The 12,557-nt window shown below is 41.8% G+C and overlaps 1 protein-coding gene across 1 annotated transcript in view; it reads left to right on the top strand.

Moving 5' to 3' along the window:
- Window positions 1-12,557, top strand: part of il1rapl2 (interleukin 1 receptor accessory protein-like 2) — a 437,686-nt gene that overhangs the window by 244,512 nt on the left and 180,617 nt on the right. The window contains exons 3-4 of the mRNA XM_068325785.1: window positions 5,252-5,421; window positions 7,906-8,009. Of these exons, the coding sequence (XP_068181886.1) occupies window positions 5,252-5,421; window positions 7,906-8,009 (274 nt within the window). The remainder of the gene's footprint in view (window positions 1-5,251; window positions 5,422-7,905; window positions 8,010-12,557) is intronic.

Below are 12,557 nucleotides of genomic sequence, written 5' to 3'. Positions count from 1 at the left end.
ATAAATACAAGGGGTTGTGTCAGGAAGGGCATCCAACGTAAAACTTTTGCCAAATCAAACATGCAAATCAAATCTATGACTTCCATACCGTATCCGTTTAGGCCCGAGTTAACAATGACCGCCATCGGTGCTTTTCACCTACAGGGTGCCGGTGGAAATTGGACTACTGTTGGTCGAAGGAGAGGAGGAAAGTGTGCTTGTAGGAAGAGAGAGAAGAGGAGGGCCAAGAGTATAGGACTGAGAGCAGGGACGTTGAAAAAGGTAGAGAGTTGGTTGACAAGATGCAGACAAGGAAAGTAGACAAACTGTGTGTCTAGGACACCAGGTAGAAAGGTAGCAATGTTAGGTGTTTATGAGCAGGGTTCAAGTTGTTCTATCATGGTGTAGATAGGAAGTGAAATGGAGTAGGAGTTATCTTGAAGGAAGAGTTTGTTAGGAATGTCCTGGAGGTAAAAAGAGTGTCAGATAGAGTGATGAGTGTGAAGCTCGAAACCGAAGGTGTGATGTTCAATGTTGTAGGGGGTATGCTCCACAGGTAGGATGTGAGCTGGTGGAGAAGGAGAAATTCTGGTTGGACTTGGATGAAGTGATTCAGAGCATACCTAGGAGTGAGAGAGTTGTCATTGGTGCAGACTTCAGTGGACATGTTGGTGCATTAACAGAGGTGATGAGGAGATGATGGGCAGGTTTGGTATCCAGGAGAGGAATGCAGAAGTACAGATGTTGATTGGCTTTGCAAAAAGGATGGAAATGGCTATAGTGAATACTTTCTTCAAGAAGAGGCAGGAACATAGGGTGACCTAATGTATATGAGTGGAGGTAGGAGCACACCGGTAGACTACATCTTGTGTAGACAGTGTAATCTAAAAAAGATCAGTGACTGCAAAGTAGTGGTAGGTGAGAGTGTAGCCAAACAGCATAGGATGGTGGTGTGTAGAATGACTGTGGTGGTGAATGTTGCATGACTTTTAGGAAGAAGTTAAGACAGGCTGTGGGTGGTCAGGAGGTGCTTCCAGATGACTGGACAACTACAGCTAATGTGATCAGGGAGACAGGTAGGATAGTACTTGGTATGTCATCTGGAAGGAAAGTAGATAAGGAAACTGGGTGGTGGAATGAGGAGGTACAGGAGTGTATACAGAGAAAGAGGTTAGCTAAAAAGAAGTGGGACACTGAGAGGACTGAGGACAGTAGACAGGAGTACAGGGAGATGCAGCAAAAGGTGAAAGTAGAGGTAGCAAAGGTCAAACAAGGGGCTTATGATGACTTGTATGCTAGGTTGCACAATAAGGAGGGAGAGACTAATCTATACAGGTTGACAAGACAGGGTGACAGCGAAGGGGAGGACATGCAGCAGGTTAGGGTGATTAAGGATAGGGATGAAAGTGTATTGACAGGTGCCGGAAGTGTGATGGGAAGATGGAAAGAGTACTTTGAAGAGTTCATGAACGAGGTAAATGAGAGAGAAAAAACACTAGAAGAGGTGCCTGTTGTGGACCAGGAATTAGCAAAAAATAATCACGATCAAGTGAGGAGGGCATTGAAGTGGATGAAGAGAGGAAAGGTATTCTGTCCTGATGATATACCTGTGGAGGTATGGTGTCAAGAAGAGGGGGGAGTAGAGTTTCTGTCCAGAGAAGGCCAAACGGAGCTGCATTGTGTTTTTGTAGATCTGGAGAAAGCTTAGACAGGGTTCCCAGAAAGGATCTGTGCTACTATATAAGGAAGTCTGGGGTGGCAGACAAGTATGTAAGGGCGGTGCAGGACATATATGAGGACTGTAAGACAGTGGTGAGGTGTGCAGCAGATGTGACAGAGGAGTTTAAGGTGGAGGTGGGACTGCATCAGGGATCAGCTCTGAGCCCATTTTTGTTCTCTATGGTGATGGACAAGGCTGACAGACAAGGTTAGACAGGAATCTCCATGGACTATGATGTTTGCAGATGACATTGTGATCTGTATCGACAGAAGGCAACAGGTGGAGGAGAAGCTAGAGAGGTGGAGGATTGTCCTAGAAAGGAGAGGAAGGAATTTTAGCCGCAGTAAGACATAATACATGTGTTTAAATGAGAGGGACCCTACTGGAAGAGTGAGGTTACAGGGAGAAGGGATTAAGAAGGTGAGGGAGTTTAAGTACTGAGGGTAAACAGTCCAGAGCAATGGAGAATGTGGAAAAGAGGTGAAGAAGCGTGTACAGGCAGAATAAAAAGGGTGGAGAAAAGTGTCAGGTGTGATGTGTGATAGAAGAGTTTCAGCTAAAATGAAAGGAAAGGTGTACAAAACCATGGTGAGACCAACAATGTTGTTTGGTCTAGAGACAGTGTCGCTTAGGAAAAGACGAGACAGAGCTGGAGGTAGCAGAGATGAAGATGCTGAGGTTCTCCAGGAGGGATAGGATCATAATGAGTACATCAGAGGGACAGCACATGTTAGAGGTTTTGGAGACAAAGTCAGAGAGGTCAGACTGAGATGGTTTGGACATGTCCAGAGGATAGATAGTGAATATATTGGTAGAAGGATGCTGAGTTTTGAACTGCCAGGCAGGAGGCCTAGAGGAAGACCAATGAGGAGGTTTATGGATGTAGAAAAAGAAGACATGAAGGCAGTTAGTGTGAGAGCAGAGGATTCAGAAGACAGGGTTAGATGGAGGCAACTGATTCGCTGTGGCGACCCCTGAAAGTAAAAGCCAAAAGGAGAAGACCATATAAACTACAAACTCTCATCCCTCCAGTTGATATTATAAAATATGTGTTCATTACACAGTCTAGATTCATTTCAGGTAAACACACCCTTATTATAGCATAATCATTCATACAGCAGTCACTGAGCTCTACTGCTGTAAAGATTCTATAAATTCATCTGGAAAGTATGGAAATCTCCATCATGTGAGCTAAACGTGACTAGAACAGAGGTTCTTAACCTTGTTGGAAGTATTGAACCCCACCAGTTTCATCTCAACTTCATCAGTCTCAACTCAGCTATTGAAAATATTGCGGGCACGGTGCTGGCTCCAATCACGTTCTGTTTTACATGTGCATCCATATTGTACATATTCGTCCAACCACTTTTTTTACTCAACATAGCTAGTAAGAAGGGATTAAAAAATTAAAAAGAAAAACCCTAATATTAGCCAAAATCATCTCATTTTCAAATGTTTTTCCTGCTTTGCTGGTTACTGGTGTTACCTGAACTTATTCCATCTGGCTACAGTTGAAAGGCGGGGTAACACCCTAAACGTTTCATAATTTATAACAGCAATATACAGCAGGTCATTCAACGATAAGCAGATACAGTCATTAGAAAGATGCTGGTTCTTTACTCAAAGATCTGACACATCCAGCATCAACTTCAGACATGTCATAATAATAGTAAAAGTAAAATTAAAAATTAATTAATTAAATAAATAAACAATAATAATAATAATAATAATGATAAATACATACAAACATTAATGGTAATGTTTACTGCTACTTTACTGCTACTTCTACTGTTACTGTATAATTTTTTTTTTTTTTTAGTACATGCATGCGCAAACACAAAGAAATAGACAAAAACACAGACATGCATCTTCAAAAAATATTTTGCTTTGAAAGTACGTAAATATAACCAAAAGAAACCACAAAGCAACCTGCCTGCCATTCACATTCCCTCTATTTCTGGGTTTTTCAACTCATTTTCATCATTCCTGTCAAGGATTGTAGTCCAGGTTTACATCTGAAATTAGTTTATAAAAGTCTTTTTTTTTATGAAAGGTTGAGTTTTTCCTCTCTGGCAATTGTATTTGTTCACCTTTGGGTCTCTTTATTACAATTTCCTTTAACTCAAATCTCATCTAAGGTTGACTTCCTATGGTTTTACTTCTGTTTGAATAATGAAAAGCTCTTAGCTCCTTTGGAAAACTTGTGATCTATGAGATTCAGATCAGCTCAAAATGGCCGCACCTTTCCTGTGATTTCCCTTTGTTCAGCTGTGGATCAAAAGATACATTCAAATATTTTGAAGTCCAGATCACAGCAGTGGTAGAAAAAGATACAAACTAAGCAATACATTTTATTTTATGGGCATTTTATTTTAATGGATTGATAAAGACAAACACTTGATGGAATTGTGTTACTACAAAATAGGACTGAGACCATGGACGGGAAATAAAAAAGACTAAGAATTCTACATGAACATGAAATTATCCTGTTTTTCATGCAGCTTTTCCAGTTAATCACATTGATAATCACATTTTCACGCAAACGTTTTTGAGTTATATTGGTACCAAATTTTCAAAATCCAAAAATCATGTTTAATTGTGCCTTGAATTTACCAATTACATGATCGGGAACAGCGGGCGGCACGGTGGCGCAGTGGTTAGCGCTGCTGCCTCACATCACGGCGGACCCGGGTTCGAGTCCCGCTCTGTGCGGAGTTCGCATGCTCTCCCCGTGTCTGCGTGGGTTCTCTCCGGGTTCTCCGGCTTCCTCCCACCTCCAAAAGCATGCGCTTCAGGTTAATTGGCTGGTCCCAAATTGACCATAGGAGTGAGTGTGTGTGTGAATGCTTGTTTGTTTCTGTGTGGCTCCGCGGTATACTGGCGTCGTGCCCGGAGTGTCCCCCGCCTCACGCCCTGAGACTGCCAGGATAGGCACTGGCTACCCCGTGACCTGCGTTAGCGGATTAAGCGGGTTGGAAAATGAATGAATGAATGAATGATCGGGAACATGCAAGTGAAGGCAACAACCAAAGAGTCGGTGAACGCAGTCTGACCTTCTCGTCCCCAATTCAGCGCCTGCATTAAATCGTCGTACTATAACCATAAAGACACTGACTCTATCTGGCCTATCTGCCACTCTCTCTCTGTCTATCTTTCTCTTACCCTATCCTAATCTTCCTTTTATTTATTTTCCACCCAACCGGTCAAGGCAGAAAAGAGTCTGGGTCCTGCCCGGAGTTTCTTCCTCAACAAGGGAGTTTTTCCCAGCCACTGTCGCTTATGCTTGCTCTGAAGGGTTCAGTTCAGTTTTTCTGTCTATTGAAGCACTTTGAAATGTCTGTTGCCATGTTTAAGCGCTATATAAATACAACTTGATTGATTGAGCGTCCGGAGTTAAGACGTGATCATTTCCACATTGAATCTACCTGTACATGCTTAAAAACTGAAAAGTATTAACCGTCAAATGTTTGATGATTTTCCAGTCATTCATCTGTCTGCAAAGTACCTGTTGCTATGTTCTTATGACTTCTGTCCCTGTTATTCTCTCCTCAGTGGATGGATGCATAGACTGGTCGGTCGATCTGAAGGAGTACCATGTTCTGGCTGGTGAGCCTGTTCGGGTGAAATGTGCCTTGTTCTACAGCTACATCAGGACCAATTACACCATGGCCACCAATGCCAAACTACGCCTCATCTGGTATAAGAACAAAGGGGATGCAGAGGTAGGATCTTTTTAATAATGACTACTAAGAAAGAAAATAGAGGGGTCTTTGCATATCAAGGTCGATCCCAAAAAAAAATCCCTGGTTAACCTGGAGAGACGTCAAAACCTGAAACAGTATTTGTTTTGAATGTTGCAGACAAGCTAAAATTAAGAGAAAAGGAAGATTAACAATAATTAGGCAGCTCACAACATGACCACACAATTAATGCACTAAACATACATTTTTAATGGGCAATTCCTTTATTGATCTGGATCCCAAACACCTACACATCCTGGTATATTCAAGATCACATCTTGACTGAAAGTAACAAGATTGTGTGTCAAGTGGACTCATAAGAGCTATGGCAGATGGTTTAATGACAGAAGGATTTGGATTAATATACTTAATAAACCAGGAAGATGTCCCCCAGGATGTGCTGAAGAGAGAGTGTTTCTGTCTTCAGTAGAGAGACAGAGTGGGGTGAGGACAGAAGTCTTCTATAGTAGAAGTCAAGCCCCTCTAGGAGATGTATCATCAGCAGATAGAGTAAGTGGTGAACACTGATAATTTAAACAGGTTGCTAGAAAAGACTGGAGTGAAGGATAAAGGCTCTAATCAACCCACCTATATATTTGAATAAGCTCAATTCAAAAGTCTCACGCTGTCACACTGTCACCAACTCCATCCACTACCTGTCAATCAAGCGCCCAACCAATCACGGCGCCCAACCACTCATGGCGCCCAACCAATCATGGCGCATCTGCCAGAAGGAATCATGTGAACAATATGGCGTAAGGCATCTGCTATGTTAGGAGAAAAAAAAAAAAAAACTATACATGAACTTCCCAGTTAACATAATTTTAGAGTGTCATAACTGTCCAAACAGCAGGAACGACACAGAAAACGACGACAATTCTGAGTGAAACTAGCTGGCTAGCATAAACAGTCTGTCCAGCTATGGTTTCCGTTAGGAATGGGACAATCATTGTAGTATCTAAAATGCTCCTCTGCTCTGACAAAAATGGTCTTTAAGTAACTTCATACAGTTCTGTTCATGTAGTCAGGTAACATAACTATTATTTCTCTATTAATTCTCTTTTGGTAGGTGCCTTTTCCTTTAATGTTAGCTCCTTTCCTAATCTCACGATTAGTTAGCTTTCTTTCTCCAGTTAGCCTGCTAACATTCATGTACGGCTTTGCAATGTCCGCACAGCGCAATCCATGATTTGCCAACACAAAGTTGTCACGTCACCACGTTGATTTTGGACTACGTTGGATGCGCTTGGTTTATACGGGTAGTTGTTGTATAAGAAAAGACTGAAAGCATTACAAGTATGCAAAGAGGCAAGTATGGGAAACTGCAGACAGAAACTAAGGTGCCGGGTTAAGATGCCCCAAAGACAGTGCATATACTGTGTGTATTTAGATGAGGAACCATGCACATAAAGGCATGACCATGTCAATTTGTTGATGTTTAATGTTTGTTCTGTTTACGGATTACAAGATCTGAGTAACAAGGGGACGAATCTCAGGAAATGGTCAAGGAGAACAGACCTAAGATTTTGTCAAACAGACAAGCAGCTACTGGCTAACCAAGGATATGTAGTTGGGGTTGAGTAGGAGTTGAAAAGTGCAAGTTGTAATCGATGTTGCTGACAGGAACATCAGGGGGCAGGAGCACCAGCAAATAAAGTACCAGTGAAGGAACACCTGGACCAGATATGGAACATGAAATCCAGACTGGTACTAGTGGTGAAATGTGCGTTAGAGGCTATGACCAGAAGAATGCAGCCCTGGCTGCATCATAGACACTGCAAATCATCCATCCATCCATCCATTTTGGGACAACCATAATCATCTCTTCTTCATCAGTTTTTCCACCTTGCAGTTCAAGGGTGTTGCACGAGTATCCCAGGTGGCTACAGGCAGAAGGTGGGGTACGCCCTGGACACATTACTAGTGCATCATTAGTGACAAAAAACAACAACAACAACAAAAAAAACAAAACACTCACAACTGAAGTGATAAATTCACACGAAAAACACATTTTCGGAAGTGACAGAACCTAGACATAACGTGAACATACAAAATTCACAGAGACTGATTGAACCCAGAACCTCGTTGCTGTGAGGTGACAATGCCACCCACTGTGCCACCATGCCACCTGCACAGAACCCTGGACCAGAGGACAAGGACCAGAGCTTGAGGAAGACACAAAGCATCAGGTTGGAATGGTCAGGAATAGCATTGCGACTCATTCAATCGTTAACCTGACTGACAATTTCATACTGAACCAAACACAATGTGGCTAAAGCATAGATATATTAAGCATGTATGCACACACACACACGCACGCACACACACACACGCACGCACACACACACACACCCCCACACACACACTCAATCGCCTATTGATATACATATATTCAAATATCCTTAACTGTAAATTTCTTTGTATGTTAGTACGACTTCAACACAGTCTTCTTTGTGTGTTCTTCAGGAGCCAATCATCTTCTCTGGTCACAGGCTGAGTAAAGAAGATGATTCCATCTGGTTCAGATCAGCTGAATTAGAAGACAATGGATTCTACACTTGTGTTCTAAGGTAATCTGAATGCACAATTTCATGTAGGGCTGCCTCGGATAAATTTTAATCCAATTACTTGACAACTTCATGAGTTACACCTAAAGTAGGATGGTTGCAATGGAGTAAAGTTCAATAATATTCTCCTGGCAAGCATCGTTAAGATGATTTCTGGTTCTGCTGGATAGATTACTCATAATGCTAAGTGAACACCATATGATTACTGATCCTCCCTCCAGATGATCATGAGGTTATTTTAAATGTGTCCTTCCAAACACAACATTCTGTTTCTTCCGCTTCAGACTAAGTCAAACTAACAACAATTTTATCATGTTGAAGTCAAAATCATTTTGACCAAACTGCACACCTGTCAAAGCTGCTGGAGAGTCTTGGTTATTGTTCTTTTCATCATCCAAATCTGGCCTCTCATTTATACTGCAGTGTGAAAAAGCAGTAATAGTTATGGTTATTTTAAAAAGACCAGTATCCTTTTTCAGAAGAATATTCCTGCCATCATGGTACCCAAATGTATGACAGTATTTTCTGCACTATAAGGCGCACTTGGATTATAAAGCGCACCTTTAATGAGTTGTTTATTTTATAATTTATTTCATTTAAGAGGCACACCGGATTATAAAGCGCATTCAATAAAATTTTTTAAATAGATTTAAAAAACTAGTGGCCGTAGTTGCACTATCCCTACCTTTAGCCAGCTGTGAACGGCCGCTATTGTTATGTTAATAAGGCCATTCTGAGCCTCATCAAGGAAACCTGATCACTTGATCACTTTGCCATCTTAGCAGCTATTTGCTGCTGCACTGTGTGCCACCCCCCCCCCCCCCCCCCCGAACCTCGTTGTTTCAGGAATCAACTACATTTGCAAATCAATTGCAGCACACCAGGCACCGTTGTCTAGCAGTGACTGCTCTTGAAATTTCAGAAAAGGCTGGAAGTTCAGTTTTGAGGGTCTTTCATTCACATTTATACCAGTTTCTCCGTGTGTTTCCACAGACTAATAGAATGGACCGTCACTAGATTCCAGCACAATGGCGTTTTTTAGACCAATTAAGTTTAAAGTGGGTTATTTCCGACGCTACAGTAGTTGGGAAATACTGAGATCAGTCAGTCAGTCAAACTTTATTAATAGATTGTTTAAAATTCCCTGTTTTGCTACGTTATCGTAACCATGTACCGGTGGTCTCCGCAGACTGCTCTTCCTTCAGACAGCAGGTCAGTGAGAGCCGGGACTTCGGCGACGCCCCTTGACTACCGTTGTTAGGGGGAGGAGTGCCTTCTTAGGGTGCCTCCTGGTGCGGCATGACAGCCAGCCAGACTGCCGGCTTTTTTTCAGCGATCTTGTTTTTAACCAATACAGTCAACACTCGGTTTTCGAACATAATCCGTTCCAGAAGGCTGTTCGAACAGCGAGTTGTTCGAAATCCTAAACTATTTTTCCCATTATAATTAATGTAAATAATTTTAATCCATTCCAAGTCTAAAAAACAACTTTTTCTATTTTTTTTTTTTACTATTTTACACCATAAACTGCACTGTATACTGTTTATCATAAATAAAAAGGGGGTAGAAATAGACACTGTGTTTAATTTTAATAAAAGATATCCTATCAAACTTCGAACACAAATGCGCTACGGAGGAAGCATCCTGGGCATTCAAGTTCGCTCGGCTCCCAAGTGAGTCGTGTTCAGGTACGCTCGGCTTCTTTCGGTTTACACCATAAACTGCACTGTATACTGTTTACCATAAATAAAAAAGGGTAGAAATAGACGCTGTGTTTTATTAATAAAAGATATCCTATCAAACTTTGAACACAAATGCGCTACGGAGGAAGCATCCTGTGCAGTTCACTCGGCTCCCAAGTGAGTCACGTTCAGGTACGCTCGGCTTCTTTCGGTTTGGTCGAGAGCCGAATTTTGGTCGAGAACAGAAGCGTTCAAAAACCGAGGTTTGACTGTACTAATATTAATATTAATCCATATACAAAGCATATCGGATTATAAAGTGCACTACGGGATTATGAGAAAATTATAGGCTTTTACGTGCGCATTATAGTGTGGAAAATACTGTAATTGTGAAAAATATTACTATTTCACCATCTAATGTTGTAGATAATCACAAGCAATATTTGTTTGTTTATTCAGTTGGTTGCACAGGTGTTTATCTCAAGAACAACGGTTTCATTAAATCTGCTGAGCTATGCGCAGACTGTTGAACCATTAGCTTTTTTTCTGCATGCAATTATCTGAGATTTATTATGAGTCTGATTTTTTTCTCCAACAAAAACTCTGTGATCAATTGATCATAGAGTGTAGAGATCAATTCAATCAATCAATCAAGTTTTATTTATATAGCGCTTAATCATGGCAACAGACATTTCAAAGCGCTTTAACAGACAGAGAAACCCAACTGAACCCTCCAGAGCAAGCATAAGCGACGATGGCGGGGAAAAACTCCCTCGATGAGGAAGAAACTCCGGGCAGGACCCAGACTCTTTTGGGCGGCCATCCACCTTGACCGATTTGGTGGAAAAGAAACCAAAGGAAGTTAAGAACAGGGAAAGAGAAAAAGAGACAGAGAGAGAGTGGCAGATAGGCCAGATGGAGTCAGTGTCAATATGGTTAAAGTTATGTTGCCCATTGCTAAAGTCAAGGCACAATTACAGCTGCCTGGATGACTTTTATGGCGGCATGGAGGTAGAAAGGAAGCGGGACCCCAGCCGATGGATAGATGAGAGGTGTTACTGGTGGGCTTGGAGGAGAAGGTCCACAGCACATGGATAGATGGGGGTGATACTGGTGGGCTTGGAGGTGCAGGTCCACAGAGGAAGGTCCACAGCGGGTCATAGAGGTTTTGTTTGTTTGCTTGTTGTTACGCAAAATTAATAATATGGACTTTTAATGGAAATGTAAACCTAGCATGTCCTACAGGAAATTTGAACTTTGGTGATGAAGCAGAGCAAGATCTAGATCCATAATTATTTTGTAAAGGATTCTAATTTGCAAAATTTGTTGTCATTACTCTCCATTGACATATTATCTGTGTGGGGATTTAGTGAGGTGGTAACAAATAAAGTATTTGATAAGTATAAAAAAATGCTGAAAAATTATATGACATATTACTTTAAATTGTGGTAAACACGTGGAAACAGACCTGCAGGAAAATATATCTGGGCTAGGATTTATTTCAGTACTCAACTTGGTTCTTCATAGTGTGGTTAGGGTATTTATTTTATATGTATGATATTGCTGGTGAGAATACACAATACATGCTTAATGCGGCTAAAGACAAATGAAGATAAAGGTCATTCATATGAAGCTTGGTTGTGTCGTTGTGTTTAAACACAACAGAAAGTATAAGATATTGTCTCAACCATCCTTTGGAAAAACAAATGATATTTGATCTGTTCCACCTTGACAAAAATTATGCAGCAATTTTTTCTAAAATTCACCTACTGCATGATATGTTAATGTAGACTAGAGAAAAACTGACCGATACAATAAAAGCAAGGCCTCAGTTTTGTTAACATGACTAGTACCACCAAATGAATGATGAACAGCCCATACATTCAGATTTCACATGTCGTGTTAAAATAACTTAGCAATTATCAGACTAAGTTAACAGTTTGATCTGATGTCAGGTTTCATGTGGCCTTTTTGGCTTTCTTGTTTACATGTCATCTGCAGAGTTTCATCTTGCTTTAATCCAAATCTTTGTGAACGTCTGAGCAGGGAACAAGCGCAGTGTATTCATGTGCATGGGGATGTTCGAACATCGGGACTGCAGATTGAAATTCAGATTGAAATTTAATGCCAGTAATGTTAATTATAGACTTCCTGTAAGAAATCTCTGCCACAACCTGGCTGTTATTTTATTTTTATTTTAACTATTGGGGTTGTCCCCATGTAAGAGCTAAATGATGTATTGAGTCTCCTTTGGATATTTAGTGCTCAGGTATAAGTAGGAACCAAGTTGGTTGGGTTAGGGGGACTCGAGGCCCACTGGAGATTTGTGCTGTATCAGGTGGGTTAGTGTGGCCCCTATTTTTGGTCTGTCTGGGTTTGTGGGAGACCAGATGGGCATGTGGGGGTGCAAGACCCTATACACGGATTGAGGGGGCTATGGAGGGGGCTGGGTCACATGTTGCTCGGTCCCTGTGGCTGGCCCCACGGGCTGCGGAGGGCCTTCCTGTCTCCTGAGGATGAGGGACCGGGCGAGATGTGGGCATGGCGGATGGGGGTGGGGGTTGGGGGTGGGGTGGAGTGAGGCTTGGTGAGTAGCAGGTGGGTCTCCTTATCCCAGGTCCCTTGGGCCTCTCCTGGGCGCCCTGGCGGTGGCAGCCGCTGCCTCCTTTTGGTCTCTGGGTCTACGTGGTTAAAGCACTTTTGTGTCTCACGTAAGTCCGAGACTCACAGAACAAGCACACTTCTGGATGCCGTCAGCCAATACAATGCGCGTACGGTGTCATGTGACTGCTTACCAAAAATCTGCGATAGGGTTGCAAATATCTTCGCAACCGTTGCAAATAGAAAGATGAAACAAAAAGCACATTAG

Source organism: Antennarius striatus, chromosome 10, assembly GCF_040054535.1.
Source record: "Antennarius striatus isolate MH-2024 chromosome 10, ASM4005453v1, whole genome shotgun sequence".
In the NCBI taxonomy this organism is placed as follows: domain Eukaryota; kingdom Metazoa; phylum Chordata; class Actinopteri; order Lophiiformes; family Antennariidae; genus Antennarius; species Antennarius striatus.
The sequence above is the reverse complement of the archived record's forward strand: the minus strand, read 5'-3'. Positions and strand labels throughout refer to the sequence as shown.